Here is a 19,322-nt window from a genome sequence, read left to right on the forward strand (position 1 = left end):
GACCAGCCACATCCCACCTCACAAAGCCTCTGCAGGTCAAAGACTGTGTCTCCCAGTGAGTCACGGGACCAATAATCACCAGGGGCTACTTGCCTTCTAGGTCTGACTGCCTGTGTTCAGGTGGACTCCTGCGAGGCCCGGGCATGATGAGCCTGCCCTTCTGGTCATGGTCTCCCTACCCCATATGATGGGAAGACTGAATTGGGCCCACCAGAGGTCCCTGGCATCTCCTGCCTCCTATGTGTACCCGAAGGATGCAAAAGCAGAAGGGAGGGGAGCATGGGACACCACTGGCCTCAGCACTGATCTGGAGGGCTTCCTTGGGGAGGGAGCTGTGGGCTGGGTTTAAAACTGGGGAGAGGCCTGGAGGGAAGGGGGATGAGTGAGGAGAGAGGCAAGTGGAGTAGGAGGAAGAAGCTGGGAAGGCTAGTGGGGGGGCGGGGAGCACACATGGATGGCTGGAGGCCTAAAGGCTCCTCCTGCCCAGGCCACATACCTTGGCCAGGCCTTTGAGTCACTCCGGGAATAGCCCAGCCTCCCTCACCCCAGCCTGACATCTGAGTGCCAGCACACTGTGCAGCCAGCTCTTCTCCTGGGCCCTCCCCCTCAGCCCCTGAACCCTCCATTCCCTCACAAAGAGCAGTCAGGGACCCTCTATGTGGGCCAAGCCTGGCAGACCCTATGCAAGTTTACCTCTCTCAGGGCATCTGGCACCGAAGCTCTACCTTTTTGATGCACTGGGCCTCAGGTCCCCTAGGTGGTCTGGATGGTTCCCACTGTTCTGTGGGACGGGTTAGACCCCCAATCCCTCCCTTCTCAGTCCTCAGATGCCTGCCCCTTTGCTAATCCATCCACTGAAGAGTTACTAGCTGAGCACCTACTCCATGCCAAACCTTGTGGACCACATATCACATATATGTATGTTTGTACACTGCAGGCATGTATGTATATGTGCACCCTGTGTGTGTGCACAGCCTGTTCCTCCACCCAGACTGCACATCCTCTCAGGTGGGGGCCCAGCCCCTGCCTCTGCATCCTGAGGCTAGGGCGAAAAAGTCCTAGGGTCAGTCACTTGGTTCCCTGATTCTTGGGAACCCAAGGATGGACAGGGAGGGGGCCTGACGAGTCTGTCCAGGATCTACCCCCTGTCCTCGTCCGCCCTAACCCCCACCTCCAGCCAGCCAGCTCCCAGCACTGAGAGAGAGGTATAGGAAAGATGGGGAGTTTGGGGCTCTGTAACCTTCTCCAAACACCAGATCTCCACTCACAAGGAGAGGGGAGCCATGCTCAGAGAAGGTGGGGAGAGGCCAGGCTGAGCCTCCATGTCCTGCCTGGGCATGGTAAATGCTGCTCATGTTGCCCCTGGGGCCAGCTGTGGTTTGTCAGAACCAATTACTTCTCTGCCTCTGCCAAATGCTTGGGGCTCCACGGATCTCAGGCAAGTGTCCCCGTGGCTGCCACTGATCCAGCCATGGATGGGGGTGGAGGAGGGCGGAGGAATGCAGGTGGGGTCAGCCATCCCTGGGGGCCCAGCATGGAAACCCATTCGGTCCTCTACTCCATCCCCCATCTCCCACCCTTGATTATCCAGTTGAGCCTCCGGCTCTGGACATGCAGCTCCATCACTCTCCATCCAGTGGATGCAGAGGCCAGGGGAGAAGGGAGTACACTCTGGCCTCTCCTCAACAATCTGCAAGCACTTGGTCCCCATTGGAGCTGACCCCCAGCTGTTCTGCTGCAAGGTCAGCCTCCCTGGGGACCCCAGAAGAGAGCCAAGATGTTTATCAGAACCCTTGCCATGGGAGGTGGGCCTTGCCTTAGGTAAGTTGGACAAGCAGCCCAGATTCCCAAGATGGAAGAATTGAGGGGCATCCACTTCATGGGAGGGGCCTGCAGCAAAGCCACCGGTTCTCAGCCAAAACTTCCAGAAAGAGTGGCGCTGTCTGCTGGTACGGTTCTGATCATGCCTCTGAGATCGTCTCTTTCTTAAACTGAGGGACCTCAGTCCGAGAGCTGCCACCCTCAAGAACCCAGAGCTTGGTGGCTTCCTACCACCCCTACTCCAAGGCCAGCCCAGCCCGGTGCCCTTCTCTGAGCCCACAGGGCCTGGGAGACAAGCTGCCGACTGGGTGACTGATTTGAGAAACAGACTCACAGGCCTCTTCTGGGTGCAGATGCCCTTCCCTTCACCCCCACCTGCTTCCTCCCCAGGGGGTGCCTCTGCAGCTGGTTCCCTTCCGTGGCCCACAGGCCCTGTTTCTTCAAGCTCTTGTGGCCTTTGTGTCTCTCCCAGTAAGGTCCCCCAAAGATGTCATGGTCAGAAGGTGCTACAGATTGAATGTTCGTGTCTCCCCCCCAGATTCATATGTTGAAACACAATCCCCATTGTGATAGTATTTAGAGGTGGGCCCCTTGGGAGGTGATTAGGTCATGAGGGTAGAGCCCTTGTGAATGGGATTAGTGCCTTATAAAGGAGACCCCAGGGAGATCCTTCACCCCTTCCACCACGAGTGGACACAGTGAGAAGACAGCTGCCAGGAAGTGGGCTTTCACCAAACACCAAATCTGTTGATGCCTGGATCTTGAACTTCCCAGCCTCTAGAAACATGAGAAATTTCTGTTGTGTGTAAGTTACCCGGTTTATGGTATTCTGTTATAGCAGCCCAAACAGGACTAACAACAGGGCAGGGAAGAGGAAACCAATTTCCAAACTCCTGGGCTTCAGCAAGCAAAGGTGACACTTGGGCACCTGAACTTTCTAAAACTATAACTAACTCCTGGAAGGGCAGGCAACTGATAGTGGAGGGGGTCACAAAAGCACCCTCACATTTGCAGGGCTCTGTCTGCAGCCCTTCCTTGCCCCTGCTCCCTTGAGGACAGGGGCTCGGATCCCCATGTCACAGATGGGGGAACCAAGGCTCAGAGAGGCAGGACAACATGTGCCAGGTCCCATGGTATGGGTAGGCCCAGCTCTGCCATTGCTCCCCACTTCAGTCTTTCCTCTACCACCCACCATTCAGTGCGGCCCACGGCATAGGCTCCAGGTTCAAATTCTAGTTCTGCCACCTACCAGCTGTAGCAGCTCAGAAGACATAGCTCTTCTCTCCTGCCCTGAGCCATTCTCTATCCTCTGGGAGGTGACCTCAGATGTGGCCTCACGGTGACCTCTTGGCACAAGATGGAAGCTGCTGGCCCTTCTCCTGTGCCTGTATCACCAGGTGTGGGTCTGCTGATCCCATGCAGAGATGCCTCTCCCATAGACCTGTTCCCTCTGCACCGACAACCTCCACAGGAACCCGGGCAACAGCTCTTTGCTGAGGCTGTCCCAGAACCCTGAAGCCTCCTAGCGGGGCTCCCTGCCCCTGTCTTCCCCTGCAAGACTCCAGGAGCAAGGCGCTCTGACTTAGCCAGAGATGCGACCACCCAGGCATGCCCCTCTGGGGACCTTCCTGTCACTGTATCCTCCACCTGCTGTGAGGCTGTTCTGACCTAACACCCTCACACTCTGGGGAGGAGGAGGAGAGGCCTTGGGAGGGGCAGGGGCTGAGAAGGGGACAACGACTGGCTCAGCTTAGCAGCCCCAGAGGAGCCATCAGCTTGGGGGTGGCTCCAGGCAGCTGGTGCCCATGGAAGGCATGGCCAACATGAGCCAGGGCCCCTGGGCCAGGTGTCTTGGGGCAGCCCCCCCCCAACATTGACCTCCCCGTGGCCCCTCTCTGGTGGGGGACATGTAGAAGAGGTGCAGGAGACCAAAGCCAGTCAGTTGGCCGCCAGGCAGGAGCTCCTGCCACAGACGAACTGGCTTTTGAAAAGCTTCTCAAAAATGGAATTTTCTCCTTCAGGCAACAACGGAGTATGTGTGGGGAGGGGCAAGCAGGAGGGCAACAACCACCCTCCATCTCCCGCACAGGGCTCGGGAGAGAGCATTCCCAGGACTTACAGTGGGGAGGTGGTGCCAGAAGAGGCCACCCCCGGGGCAGGACATGGGAAGGAAAGAGGTGAGGAGCAGGCTGGGCTAGGGGGACAAAGAGGGGGTCCAGGAAGGGCTTCCGCCAGGCTCCAATGGCTCTGCCTCAGTATATCCAATTATGCTCACGTGGCAGCCTCACCACGTTTCAGACGCCCTCCCAGGAGCCCCCCCTCAGTCCCATGCATCCCTGCTGGGTGCTGAGCAAGAGGACCATATGGAAGGAATAATAAGACAATTAACTTTCCATTAAAGAACAATATATGTGGGTTTTTAGAGAGGCGAGCAGCAGCAATCTCTACCCAGCGGCACACTTCACACCCGCGCCCCGCCCACCCCCTCCTCACGCACCCCACACCCCAATCATCTACACTAGGAGACAGCAGGGTGCCACTGGGCCTCAGCGGGAGGTGGCTGGAGGAGGGGGATGCTGCACAAGGAGCAGAGCCCCTAGGATGATGGTTTGGAGGTTCCAGTAACCCTGGGGAGGGAGTGTGATGGGCCTGGGTGGGTCTCCCTCACCACCACTCTCTGGACTGAGCACATTAGCTGGGACAACCGTGCATGTCCTGCGTGAGTGCAGGTCCACCTGGCCAAGGTGGACTGACTCTTGGGGCACATGTGAACCACAGTGCTTTGATAGAAGGACCAACTGTAGGTCTGGGGGTCACAACCACTTGAACTCCCATTCTGGCCCTCTCAGGGCTGCTTCTGTCCCCTGGCACCTTCCCCCACCCCAGCTTCCTTCATCCTCTTCTGCTGCCCCTCTAGCATTCTGAGCTTCCCTGGTACTCCTGGACATTGCTGATCCCACCTGAGATGCCCAGAGAGGACCCCTTACCCCAAAGGGGGGCCAAACACAGCCCTGGCCAGCACCCCCTGAGCCAGTGTGTGACAGCGCATGTGTTTCAGGAACTGGCGGTACCAGCGGGGTGTGGGAGTGGAGGAACAGGGAGAAGGCTGTTTTTCTTTATTTATGTGGTTGCACCGGGTCTTAGTTACGGCAGGCAAGCTCCTTAGTTGTGGCATGTGAACTCTTAGTTGTGGCATGCATGTGGGATCTAGTTACCTCACCAGGGATTGAACCTGGGCCCCCTGCATGGGGAGCGTGGAGTCTTATCCACTGCACCACCAGGGAAGTCCTGGGAGAAGCCTGTTTCAAGGGCACCTGCGGAGGGCCCTGTTCCTGCCTCCCTGAGCCCCTCAGGAAATGGGTCCTCAATGTGGCCAGATTTTGGTCCTTGCCTGGAGCCAGCTCCAGATGTGGCACTCTGCAAATATTAATTACACATTCCCAGGGAGCACTGAGCAGACGCGGTGTGGGCATGGCCAGGGGCAGACAAGATGGGCTAGGACTATGGTGCCGTCACTGGTTCAAAAATCCCATTTCTGGCTACCCACAGAAGTGGGGACACATGAACAGCATTTGTCTGATTCACCATGACTGTCCAGAGAATCAGAGCCGTGGGGAGGGGAGCAGGAGACTTGGAGTCAGGGATCTCTGAGTCCTGGGGTCTCGCTCTCTGTGGATGCAGCTCAGCAGTCCAGGGCAGGGGCCACCCCAGGCCTGCACCTCTGCCTTGATAGTTCTCACCAACCCCACCACTACCCAGGGCTAGCAAGTCTGGGCTCCAGGATGGGACTGTTGGGTAAAGACAGTCAACCACACCTTGGTTTCCCCACGAGCGACTAGCAGCATACAGCCGGGCTAAGGCCGTCACGGGGGCGGAAGCAGCCAGGGACGTAGGCAGGGCTCTGAGCCACTTCTGCCCTGAGACACGGGTGGGGGTTGATGTGGACTGAGAAATGCTCCCACAGGTCCAGACTTGGATTGAGCTTTCCCAGAGGATGGCCTGTAGTCCACAGACATGACCATCCCAGGTCTCTGCTCCCAAACCAGCTCTAGCCAGACAGACTTTCCTCACCCCCGACCCCCACCCCAGACAGAGGATCTTCTCACTTCCTTCTGTAGAGACCCTCCACAGAAGGTGTCTCACCCAAATCAGGAATCCGTCCCAGGGCTGGTGCACCTGATGAGCCACTGGTTCTTCCTCCTGTCTGACTATAATCTGTCCTGCTTTGCTTTCCCACAAGGTCCCCAGAGTTGTTCCCTTTCTACCCTGGACACCCAGTCAGAAGGGGATAGGTCCCTGGCTGTACCCATCAGAGTGACCTGGGCTTCAGAGTGGGGAGACAGGCTGTCTCCACATGGTCCCCTGTGCACCCCCAGGCACCTGATGAATTATTCATCCTGATCAGCCTCATTATGTGAATGAGCTCAGAGCCCAAGCATATGCTCTCTGCTATCCCCCCAAAGGATGACAATATGGTGCTGATGGGGGAGGGTAGGAAAGGGGCTTAGGAGACCTTGCTCAGCTTCTAGGGGTCCTGGAGGGGGCAGACTGCAGTAGAGCCCACACTTCTGTGGCCTGTTCATGGCACAAGTAAGCCAGGGCTGGCGGGGCTAGGTTTACCCGGTGGGGCATGGCTCAGGAGCACCAGGCCACAGTGGGCGCTCCTACTCTGTGCTGGCCCTGGGGTTAGATGAGGAAATGTGACAGGGTCTCTGCAGACAGCCCCCACACTCCACCAAGGTGTGCCATTGTGTCCAGCCTGTAAATGGGCCACAGTCTGCACCCAACCACACCCCTATGGGGTTGTGGTGAGGTCGGGAGGAGGAAAGTGCCAAGACAAGGAAAATGCTCCTAAATGCCACCGTCTGCAGTTTCTGAACTCTTGCAGCTGCCAGCTCTATGGCACCCCGCTTCTGGGGGTCGGGCTGCCTCTAGGACTGGGGCCGGTGGAGAGGGCAGCCATGTTGGGGAAGAAAGCCAAGGATCACCCCAGTGGCAAGGTGTTTGGGGGCCCATCGAGGAAGCATGGAGAGGGGCGGGCCTAATGGGGACTGAGGCCATAAGCTTGGCCGAGGTGGTACCAGGGTCCACGGAGCACCGCAGCTGGGTCAGGGCTTCGATGCATGCATCCTCCTGACTCTCAGAGCCTGGCTCTCAGGGCATGGGCTGGCCACATGGGCCCTCTCATATGCACTTGAAGGAGAGCCCCGGTGGCTTTGTCAGGGGTGCCAGGGGTTGTGGGGAAGAGGGGCCGGTTAGCTCTCTCCTGCTCTCACAGGGTTGCCCTTTTCCTCCAGAACTCTTCACCTGCTCCCCGGCCACCCACCTCACAGGGGTGTCCTGTGCCAAGAAGCAGCCCCAGAGCTGTCAGTGGAAAACAAGAGGCTAAGGAAGCAGGTGAGAAAAACTGGAGCAGGACAGAGAGCCACTGGAGAGCTGGCAGCCGTCGACAGGCAGAGGGATGCCAGAAGGAGCCCAGAACGCCAGGTCAGCACTTCTCTGCTTGGCCATAGCCACACCAAACCTGGCCCAGCTCCCCTCTTTCCCAGGCTCATCCTGCCCACCCCAAGAGGGAAGGCCTAGCTAGAGGAGAAGCAGCGCCCTGGGACAGGAGTCAGGAGCCCTGTGTTCAAGCCCCAGTTCTGCTGTACCTGGCTGCGTGACTTTGGTAACCACTGGGAAGGTGGGAGTGGGGAAAGATGTGCTCATTGATGAAAGTGTCTGGAATCACTCAACTCCCATCAGAAAGGAAGGGAACAACATATCCTGGGAATGAAAATGATCAATGAGGGTAATTCAGATTTGATTTCTAGAAGTGTATCTGTGTCAGCCTGTCCCCTGCCATTCTCACCACCTCATCCTCCAGCCAAACCTCCCGGCCATGCCATGGACCAAGAATGAGGATCAGAGAGGGTCTAGGACTTGCCCAGGAGCACACAGTGGGTATGCTGAGCTGGATTCCATCTCTGGTCTGCACCATCCAGGAAGCTATGGTTCAGACAGACCTGAGTCTCAGGCATGAAATGTGTACGTTATTTTCCCACTGGCAAACTTTTAGGGTCTGAGTGCCCACGACTATAAAATAAGCAGTATCCTTGAGCTGAGGATTGAAAGTACGGAAGATTCTTGACTGGAAGTGCATGGTTAACTCCTTATGTGGGGTACATCTTATGTCCCAATATGAAGCTTGGAGAGGCACATTACACACATTCCAGGGAACTCTCATTTCTTCATTAACCTACACAGCTGCACTCTTGGCAGTGCCCACTTAAAACCTAGTAAGTGCTGGGTGCTATGCCTGAGCATAAATTGACTTCTGTTCCGGAACAGCTTTTCCTACAGTGCCTTCTCTGGAAAGCTCTGCCGGCCTCCAAGTGTGGCTGAGTCATTGAAAGTTCACAGGAAGAGAGTACGATGGGGGTTACTGCAATTCAAGCCCAGTAACCAGGGAAGGGAGATTCAGAGAGGCTGGGCCACTGGGGTTGGGCGGAAGGACCCCCGGCAAGTCGATGGCTCAGACCCCCACCCGGACTCCCCCTCCTAACTATGTTACCACCACATTAGCCACCCCTGATCAGCCCCATCCTGTGCCAGAGGTCCTACATCCACAGCCAATGTCAACACATTCACTGCCACCCCCATTTCCTGGGTACCTGCTACAAGCTAAGCATGGGGAAAGGCCCGAGGACACCACCTCATAGCAGCTGCCCCACAGACGTACCTCTGCTGACCTGGCCCTGACCAAGAGAGACACAGGAACACAGTGGAGTACCTAATTGCCAAGCCAGGGGCCTGGACCCGCAATAATAACTCCATTTACTCTGCTGTGCCCAAGCCCACCATCAGTACGAGATCCCCATTAACCCACTGTTCAGTTCAGGTTGCACTTTCTGGCCCAAGCCTCCAGTAAGAGCTCCTTAAAGTCCAGCACATACCTGGGAGCCCCACCCCAAGCACTCCAAGAGCTCAGCTCTCCAAGCCTCTGCGTTTCCATGTAAAGAGCGACAGCTCAGGAGCCTGTGGCCCGACAGCGACACATTTTGCAGCCTTCTGGGGGTGACGGATGGCCTGCTCTTCACATCACTATTTCAAATATTAACATAATCTCCCAGGATGAATGTGGTCGCTCGCGCCTAATCAATCACCCCTCCCACCCCCGATACCTCATCTCACCAAGCACTCGCTTGCCACTTGTCTCGTGCTGCAGCTCCTTGAGCAGGCAGCACTGACTGCTCTGCAGGGCTGTTTGGCCTGGCCACCCCACTCATTGCGAGGACAGTCCCTCTGGCTTCCGTGCACAACTACACCCACGGGACCCTCCAGGACCTGGACTCCCACTCCGTATGCTGCCTCAAAAACAGATCTCACCCTCCTGAAAAGCCCGACACCTACCCGTCAGAGCCGACTAAGTACCATTTCAACATTGTGACCTGGGGAAGAGCAGGCCAAGACCCGAAGGAGTCGCTGTGTCTCTAGCTGTTTCCCCACCTGCCCCCATGAGTCCACCGTGTCCCATCACGCTGGGTCCTCAACTGCACCAAGCTTTCCTCACTCGTTATTGCTGAAGCCCTTCCCTCACTTCCAGCTGGAACAGGGTCCCTAAAGGGAAAGCCAGTGGCACCAGGCTTACCTCACGGAGCTGCTGCACACCCCCAAAGATCCGCATCACGCCATCGATCTCCTGTTCCAGGCGCCGGGCCCAGTGCTGCATCCTGTGTGCAGAGAGGAGAGGTGTGTCAGGAGGACCCGCCTGGGGCTGGAACAGCCCCGCCCCAGCCACCGAGGGGTGACACGCAGCAGCTGCCCCTTCAGAACCCAATTTTCACTAGAAGAGAAACAGAGGCTGGGAACCAGAGCGTGCCTCTGATTCCCTTTGAAGTCTGGACCCGGTGGCCCAGGCTCTCCTCACGTACTGTTGGACAGCCAGGGAGGGGAGCAGATTATAGTTTAAATGCACTGAGGGAGTCCAGCGGCTCCAAGAAGCCTGCAGGGAGACTATTTTTCACCGTGAAGAGCCAGCCCTTGATGCTGCTGCTCTGAACATGGGGACTCAGGATACCAGGGAGGAGGGGACGTGAGTGAGCCTGGTGTCTGCTGGATCTCAGAGCCTTCTGCCCCAAGGCTGGGTGGCACCTAGGCAAGGGGAGGGAACATGAGAGCTGCTGCCACCACCAAGTCACTGTGTAACCTGGGGCAGGCCCCTGCCCCTCTGGGCCTCATTTAAACAGTGGACATGGAGAGCTTCCTGCTCAGACGGCCCTCGCCTTTCCAGTACCCTAGTAAACAGAGGCTCATCACTAGATGCTCCACGTGAACTGTCTACCCACAGGTCCAGTTCAGACTATCCCACACCTTTCTGGGGGCCTGGCAAGCCCCATGAGCCCTTCACCAGAGCCACCAGCCTGAGCAGGTCTCCCTTGCACTGATGCCACGCCGAGCTCGTTTTAACCTATCTGGGTCTCACTATCCTCCCCCAGAAAGTGGGGATAATTTGGGGCCACCTTGTAGGGTCTGAGAAGAACACATGGGAACTGGAGGGTCAAGGGTGCTGCACAGGGGTCTCTGTGAGGGGACAGGATGGACAGGTGGTCACAAGGTCCTGTATTCTCAGCCCACACTCATGAACAGGGATGGTTTCTGGGGAGAGGGCTGGCTTGGGTTCTAACCTGTGATCCCACTTTAGGCAGTGCCAGATCAGGTGAGCAAAATCACACCAGCGCTTGCCAGGGCCTGCTGGCCAGAGAGACACTCTCCACACTGCCAAAAGCACTTTCTGCTGTGACCAAAGCCTCTGCCCTAATGCATCTGAAAGGCATCTCAACTTCCCCTTCCCACCAGACACAGAACAAAGCCTTCCCCAGGAGCGATCACAGGAGAACTACCACACAGACTGAAATATGCTCACAGGTTAATAAGAACATCCTGTGAGGCCAGGTAAGGGTGGGGTGAAGCCAGCCCCCAGCTTCTGGAAGGGTACCCCAGGAGCCACGGGATCCGGGAGATTGAGTCTGGCCCCAACTCCTGCCCTGGGCCTGCTACCTTCCCCACCTCCCCTACTGCCACTCGGGGCCAGGACTCTTACAGCTCCCTGGGTCAGAAAAGCTAAAGTCTTTACCCCAGCCCCCTGCCCCATATCCCTGTGGCTGGGGGCTGGGCCCTTGCCATTGTGTGTGCCCGCATCGGTTGGCATGGGAACTCAGATCAGGAAGCGGGTGGATCACTAATTGCAATTTGCCAAGCTGAATGTCAGGACCGTGATGGAAAAAAAAAGTCAACATCAAAAGAAAGAGGTATTGGGCTTCCCTGGTGGTGCAGTGGTTAAGAATCCGCCTGCCAATGCAGGGGACATTGGTCCAAGCCCTGGTCCGGGAAGATCCCACATGCCGTGTAGCAACTAAGCCCATGTGCCATAACTACTGAGCCTGAGCTCTAGAGCCTGTGAGCCACAACTACTGAGCCTGCGAGCCACAACTACTGAAGCCCACATGCCTAGAGCCAGTGCTCTGCAACAAGAGAAGCCACCACAGTGGGAAGCCCGTGCACCACAACAAAGAGCAGCCCCCGCTCGCTGCAACTAGAGAAAGCCCACACGCATCAACGAAGACGCAATGCAGCCAAAAATAAATAAATAAATAAAATCTATTTTTTTAAAAAAGAGAAAGAGGTATCAGCTTCAGTTTGTTGCTGGCTGAGACACAGCCTGATGCCCACCTCTGCTCCCCACTGCAGGGGAAAAGCTAACCCTAAGCCCAGGTGGAGGCCAGGCTGCAGGCCAGGCTACGAAGGGTGATCAGGCCTCAACCACCAGGGGAGGTTTTTTGCTGGGGGAGGGCAAAGCCCAGCAGAGAATGGAGAGCCTGCTTGTCCCCTGGCTCCAGGCCACCAGGAGCTGATGGCTTGGCCCTGGCTGAGCCATAAGCACCTGACAGTGTGTCAGGTGGCTGTTTTATGCTCCTGAGAGCCTGGGATGCTGCTATGGGCCACAGAGACTGGCCTACCCCTGACACATCAGAACAGGCACACCCTCCTGGGGTCTAGAGGTGGCTCTAGCCCTTGGTCTGGCACGGTGGGTCTGATGGGTAGACCCCAGGCCCCAGCTGCAATGCCCATCATCACGATGCCAGGGAAAACAAGTTATTCTGATCATTCACCTAAACCAAACCCAACTAGGAAGGCAATATGTGTCCAAGAGTTTAAAAGAACGTGATAGATCATTCATTTCATCATCACAGAGACATGAATTTGTGGGTTCCAGAGTTTGGCTGGTGTCCCAGTGCTGGTTCCAAGGGGTGACACATGGGACCCAGGAGGCCAGGAGTCAACTATGCACCTGCAGTGTTCTTGCCCAGAGGCAGGAGAAACCACCCACCAAGCCCGTAGTAACCCTGGCCAGGCACAGTCATACTCACACCAACAGAAGGGCATGCGGGCTTTGAAAGGATGGGGGATGCATCAGGATTCATGGCGCCACTGGGTCAAAGGCAAACTGACCAAATCCTGCCTGGGGTCCCATCAATCTGGACCCAGGTGCCTGGATCTCCCATTGCTCCCTGGCCAGACAGTGTGGCCCATGGGTCACCCCCCCCAACAGGGTAGATCCCCCTGCTGGCTCCCCACATCCCTGTGATTTTCTATGCGATTCATTGAGATGACACTGCTTATCTCCAAGTGTCTCTAAGTGCCAAATTAGCAAGACAGTGAGGAGAGAGAGTGTCTGGGAGGAGGCATGTGCAGCCGGGGACTGCAGCCGGCATGATGTCTGGTGTGGCCATGACAGCCTCACACCATTATGTCCTCCAATGTGCCCAAACCTAGTGGGGTGCAGGCACTGAGCCCCCATTTCACAAACAAGAAAACTGAGGCCCCTGGCAAGGACAGGTGCGGAGCCATGTTCTACAGAGAGAAGCCAGACCTGTCTTCCTGGCTCCATCACCTCCATGACCCCACCCTCCTAGGACAATGCAGCCTCTGGGAAGCCTAAGGGAGAGGCTGCCTCTGTCAGCTGTGTGACCTCGGAGAGTTCTTGCCCCTCGGAACCTCAGCTTTCCGGTCTGTAAACAGGGAAGATAATGACTGGCTGAATACCTTTCAGGGCCAAATCCACACGGAACCTTGATGGGCAGTATTATTATTGGGCAGTCCCCTGAGGGCTAGAAGCTCATCAAATCCAGCCCTTCCTCGCCCCCCAGTGCTCAGAAAATCTTCCCTGAATGCCTGCTGGGGGGAGAGAGCACAGAGGGAGGGAACTGTGGAAAGGGTTTCCCTAATGGCTCCCTGTAACCCCCTCCTCCCCAGGCTGAGAGAGGTCGGGAGCAGGCACAGGGCAAAGATGTGTGTGTCCCAGGGCTAGAGGGTTGAGGGCAGCCCAGCAGGAAGAAGATGACACCAGATGCTGTGGGACTCCAGGTCTTTTAGTCTCCAGGGCATGTTTCAGAACCAAGAGGAGTATGTGAGGGAAGAGGAGGTTGTCATCATTAGGCAAGGGAGCAAAATCATCCATATGTGGAGCGAGAAGCTGGAGCCGAGGATCCCCTTTAGCAGACAGAACTATCAAGACTCCCACTAGAAGGCTGGGGAGGCCCCAGGTCAAGCTACAAGAGCAGTGAGGGCCTCCAGCTCCGAGGCCAGATGCACAGGCTCCCCCAGACAGGGAGGAAGAGGTAGGGAAGATGGGAGAGGGGAGGACGGGAGGGGAAGGGAGGGGAGGGGGGCCAGAGTTGCTGTGTGTAGTTGAAACTTACCAAAGCTCTGACCACCCCGTGGATGACCTGACCTGAGGGAAAGAGCCTATATACAGATGCGACAGCATAGTTTAAACTGTTGCCAGTTGTTAATTTTATACGTGAAGTTGTTGATCAGAATGTGATTTAATTGTACAGTATAATCCAGGCTTTTGGAATAAATTATGCAGAAAACTCATCTATAATTAAATCAAAAAAAAAACAGAGACAGGTGACACTGCAGGTTCACCCTCAGAGGGCAAGGATAGGTGTGGGCGGCTGGACCCTGCAGAGGGATGAGAGGGAAGGGGGAGGGCTTTGTTCAAGAGCAGACAGGGCAAGGCCCAGGAGAGGCCAAGGCCCAGTAGGGGCGAGGATCTCTGGACCCCCACCTACCTCTGCAGGCCTTCTCACCACTCCCAAGGAGGCGTTTTCTTTGCCATCAAAGCCTTGCTACAGACTGCCTCTGCCAGGCAGACTGCCTTGATAAACCCCATTCCACTGGGGACCTAAGAGCAGTCTGCAGCTCTCCCCTCAGCTCAATCAAGGCAGTCATCGTAGAGGGGGAGATGCCAAGGGTAGAACAACAGGTGAGGTGGGAGGAGTGGAGGGCAGGGCTAGGCTAGGGCAGGTGAAGGGTGCAGGGTAGCAGTCACAGGAGAGGTCACTTGCTGCCAAGGGTACTATGAGCCAAACTTGGCAATGGTGGGGGCCCACGGGTCTCCTGCTTCCCTTGTGACGGACTGGCCAATTATTCTTTCCGCTCTGGGGGAGGCAATGATTTAAAATAAAATGCTATTTAATTATTCTGATCATATTTCAGCTGGCCTGCCACCTCCCACCTTGGTGCCTTAGCAGTCTTCTGAAGGGGAAAGAAAGATAGGGCAGGAGGCAGGGGTAAGAGAAAGACGGAGAGACAGAGAGACATAGACATGAAGAGAGCCCAAGAGAGCTGGTCTAGAGGGCCTGGGTGTCAGGTTCACCCCGTCTCAGGGGAAGATTACCAGTGGATGGGCAAGAGGGCCACTCCCCATTCCAGCCTGGAGAGGCCACGCAAAGCTCAGAGAGCAGTCGTGGCCCCTGCTGAAGCAGGGCTTGGGACATGGCCAACCCCTCCCCAGGCCACGGTTCTGCTGCAAACAGCAGGAAGCTCAAGGCTGCACCCCAGGATTGTGGTACCTCCAGAGCCACCTCCCCCGAGGAGTCCTCCCCGACCACTCTGTGGATATCCCTCTCTACCTAGACTGAGTGCCCAGATTTGGCCCTGGCTCTTCCGTGACCTTAGACCAGATGTGTCCTCTTAGGCCTCAGTTTTCCCATCTGGAAAATGGAGATAAAGCTCACCACTTGTCTACCTCCCAGGACCCCTAACAGAAGCAGGTGGAAACCACTGCCTCATGGAAGGGATGACTGCCCCACACACTCATGCACACACAGACCCATCTGAGCGGCAGGGCCGCTCTCCCCTCAATCCTGTCCCCTTCCTCAGACCTGCAGCTCATTAAGCGTGGGATAGCTGTACCTCCTCCTTGGACTGGGGCCTCTAGGTGGGCTGCAGCACTCCCTACACTACCTAAGAGACCCCGACACAGGGGAGACTCCTTGGGAAAGGTAGGGCCTCCGATGACCAGAGCATCCTTCCTGCTTGTCCGCTCAGGAGAGAAGACTCTTGGCCTCAACATCTCTCAGGATTCAAAGCCCAGGGTAGGGCCCCCAACCTTGATTTGATCACAGCCTCCCAAGAAGACAGGGCAAGTCTAGCCAAGGTCATTCACTCTGCAGAGGCCAAGTGGGCCAAGCCACTCCAGACCATTGAGATCAGAGTGCCTAGAGGCATGGAGACCAGTCAGCACTGACCTGGCACTGCACAAACCACAGTGGGGTGGGGGATGCACAGAGGCCTGGGGAGAGGGGAGCATGCTGGCTCAGCCAATTCACGTGGAATAAGGCTCCCCAGTTAGCCATCCACCACTTTACAAGCAGGGAAACTGAGATGCAGGACTCAAAGGGACAGGCTCATCGTCAGTGGATTTGTGATTCTGCTTAAGGGGCTCCTAGTGTGAGTAATATGGGGCCCCTAGGAGCATCGTTCCCACCCCACCCCCACCCAACCCATGCACACAAGGACGAAGGTAGCCCACTTATCACAAGGGATCCTCAGAGATCCCCTGGTGCTGGGGAGGGGCTGGTGCTGCTGAAGCTCAAATTAGTCCAAATCCATCGGCCTCGACTATGTGTGTCTTGGGACCCTGCCCAAATACTGCTCGTTAATGAGGTTATTAATTATGGGGCTGTCCCTTCCCTTTCTTTGTCGGGGGCGGCGGGGGGAACCCTTCCCTTCCAGTGGGCTCTTGGCTGGGAGGCAGCAAGCCTGTGCCTCCCCACTTAGACTAACAGTGAACAGTTATCCACTTTAATTAGGGCGCCAGGTCCAGCCCAGTATTTACTCCCAGTAGCCTGATGGGGGGAGGGGACAAGGCCTGGAACAAGGGAGCAGCTCAGGGCTGGGGAGCTGGGCAGTCAGTTTGGCCCAGAGAGGGATGGAGAGTGTCCCAGGCTCACACAGCAAAAGGCCACAGCACTCTGCCTCACTACCCACCATCAGTGCAGGACTGAGGGCCCACAGGGGCACCAGCAGTCAGGGAAGCACACAAGGACTGGGGCAAGCCAGGGACATGCAGGCTGAGAAGGGGAAAGAGGTTTCCCAGGGGAGATGAGGAGGTCAGCATGGAAGGGCCACCTGAGCCTGATTTCTGTTTCTGCCATGGTTAGCTGTGTGACCTTGGTAACATCCTTTCCCCTGTCTGGGCCTCAGGTAACCCATCTAGAAAGTGAACTGCAGCAACACAGTACTGTGTCAAGACTGCCACACCCAGAGCCACAAGGTTCCTGAGCAGTCCCTCAGCAGGACCCTCCTCACCAGGCCTGGTCTGGGGTTTCCAGCAGCAGGAGAAGCCCATAAGGGGCACTGCTCCAGCTTCCACGGGAATGAGTTCTGCCCAGCAGCCCCAGGAGAACCAGGAGAGGGGCTAGAGAAGGCACCAGGGAGCCGGGGAGACAAAGGAGTGTGCAGCAGGAAGGAAAACACTGTTCTGCAGGAGAGCAGGGGACTGCCTGTGGCCCAGACCCAGGCTGGAGGGCTTGGCCAGGGTGGGGATGGGCCCTGGGGCCGAATCTCCTCCAGCCCCTGCCGTGTACCAGGTCCTGCTCTGTGGTCCACACCCAGCTCTGTGGTTTGGACTCTCCAGGTCTCAGTTTCCCTCTCTGCTCAAGGAGGGGTGGCCTGGGGCCTCCACAGGCCATGCGGGGATTTGTTTCCCAAGGGGTCTGACTGGGGCCTTCCTGCCTGCCTCCCTGGGTCTGCACCAGTGAGGCCAGGGCTCTCAGTGCACTGCCTTAATTATCTTCACAGCAGTCAGATCATCCCCAGTCCTCAGAGGGAAAACTGAGGCACACAGCAATTGAGTGATGCGCCCAAGGTCACACAGCTAATGAACACCAGTCAGGATGATACACACCTCTCTTCAGACACCAGTCTTAAATGCCCAGCTGCGGCATGGCGTGTCCACTTGGATGCCTAACGGGTCTCTCAAACTGAATGTGTCCTAAACCCAGACACTGACCTCCCTCTGGATCCCCTCCTCCCTTTTCTCTGCACCCCCTGCCTCCCCTGCCTCAGCTGATGCCAGCTCCTTGGTTCAGGCCCGAAGCCTCAGGGTGACCTGCAACCTGCTTTCTCTCGCACCCACATCCAATCTCTCAGCAAGTCCTGTTGGCTCCACCTTCACAGTCTGCCCACTGCCCTCCACCTCCCTGGCCCCCAGCCTGGCCTGGGCCGCCACCATCTCTCTCCAGGACAAGTGCAGTCACCAGTTCACTGGTCTTCAGCTTCTGTCCTTGCACCCCCTCCCCCGGGCTGTTTACCTCCACACGCAGCCAGAGCCCCCGGTTAGAACAGTGTCCCTCCTCTCTCAACACCAGGCCACAGCTCCATGACACTAGAAGAAAGACAAAGCCCATCCAGGGGCCATACTCTCAATGGCCTCCTTGACCTCACTCCTCAGGCCACACTGGCCTCCTCATTGTGGCTTGAATACACTCCTGCACTCCCTGCACAACCTTTGTACATGCTGTTCCCTATGCCTGGATCAGTCTCTCCTCAGAAGTCCTCAGGGCTCCCCTCTCACCTCCTTCAGTGAAGTCCACCTTGCCCCCCCCCCATTTTAAGTTGTACCCTCCCAGCAGCAACTGATCTCAGGTGCCCTCCTGGGGTTACTGCCCTCCTGGGCTGTGAGCCCTGAGGGAGGAGGCTCCTGCTCTCCAGCCTGGACGAACAGGCACTTGGCTGAGCAAGTGCACCTCCCCAGAGGGGCCTGATCTCCAGCAGCAACTGATCTCAGGTGCCCTCCTGGGGTTACTGCCCTCCTGGGCTGTGAGCCCTGAGGGAGGAGGCTCCTGCTCTCCAGCCTGGACGAACAGGCACTTGGCTGAGCAAGTGCACCTCCCCAGAGGGGCCTGATCTCCCCACCGTCCTGCCCAGCCTGCATGCTGCCAGCCACAGGAGCAGGCAGGTGGGTGTGCAGTGGCAGCCTGTGGAGGGGCTAGAAGTGCAGTGGCTGCCCCAGGGACAGCCACTTTCCCCGGCTCCTCTCCATATGAATTATTAAAGCTCATTTATGATAGGCCTGCCCAGGCCTGTGGCTTCCGTGCATAATTCATGGCTCTCCCAGGAGGGCCGGTTGCTGGAGCAGCCACTTCTTCCAGGAAGCAAGGAAAGTGCAGGCACGGAATGGCCCAGACCCAGGCTGTCCTCCCCCCATCCCTTTCACCCTGTCCCGATCTCAGACAGCCCAGTACCTCTACCCACCCTGCCCCATCTGGGATTCTGGACACTGGGATTCTGGTTCAGTGCAGACTCACCCACTCCCCTCTCTGTGCCTCGGTTTTCCATCTGTGGACTGACGGAGTTGGTGGTTTTCAAACTGCAGGGACAGCAGAATCATCTACCTCCACTCCCCAGGGGGCCGAGGACCATGGGCTCCCAAGGTACCAACACCCAGGTGTCATTGTTTGTGAATTTTCCAGCAATCTAGACCTGGGACTTAGCAATGAGCAAGAGGAGCTCAGGAACTAGTTAAGGCCTCCCCAGAGAAAAGCAGAAAGTCCAGGCCAGGGACACAGGGTATGGAACAGACAGTCACTCTGCCCAGGATCCACCATCTGATCCCCAGGCCTGGAACCACCTGCCTCAGTCACTGACACAGATCATGAACATTTGGGGGTCTGCAGAGCCTCCTTCTCTCCCTAGCATGTTCCCCAGGTAGTCAGGTACAATGCAAAAGTAACCCCTGCCTAGGCCCATTTAACAAACTTGTAAACTGAGGTTCAGTGAGGCTGGCTTTTGGAGGCAGGGGTAGATATGTTGACACAGCCCCTGTGCCCAGCCAGGTGCTGTGATGGGAGAGCCACACCCAAGCCTGGTCTCAGGAGGTGCACAGCAGGGTTGAGGCACCTGTGGAGGTCACCAGGAGAGTCAAGGAGGAACCCAGGGCTTCCAGCTGCCTGTTCTTGCCCCACGCCAGTAACTGAAACCTGATTAGAGGTGGCAAGATAGGCCCTGTCCATGTGTTACCAACCGCTCCAGCCAGATTCCATGATTCACACATCCCCACCTCCCCTCCTGTACATCCTCCCCACTCCCCAGCATGAGTCAAATCCTCTCTGAGCCACAAATAGCCGTCCTCCATGTGCGTCCTCGACATGGCCTCCTGCTGTGAGGAG

The 19,322-nt window shown here is 56.9% G+C and overlaps 1 protein-coding gene across 3 annotated transcripts in view; it reads right to left on the reverse strand.

The window, feature by feature from the left end:
* The window catches only part of CACNA2D2 (calcium voltage-gated channel auxiliary subunit alpha2delta 2), a 141,763-nt gene that overhangs the window by 106,327 nt on the left and 16,114 nt on the right, over positions 1-19,322 (reverse strand). For all 3 annotated transcript variants that reach the window (XM_007451815.1, XM_007451814.1, XM_007451813.1), the window contains exon 2: positions 9,452-9,533. In XM_007451815.1, coding sequence (XP_007451877.1) covers positions 9,452-9,533 — 82 coding nt within the window. The remainder of the gene's footprint in view (positions 1-9,451; positions 9,534-19,322) is intronic.

Source organism: Lipotes vexillifer, unplaced genomic scaffold (assembly GCF_000442215.2).
Source record: "Lipotes vexillifer unplaced genomic scaffold, Lipotes_vexillifer_v1.1 scaffold500, whole genome shotgun sequence".
NCBI lineage: Eukaryota > Metazoa > Chordata > Mammalia > Artiodactyla > Lipotidae > Lipotes > Lipotes vexillifer.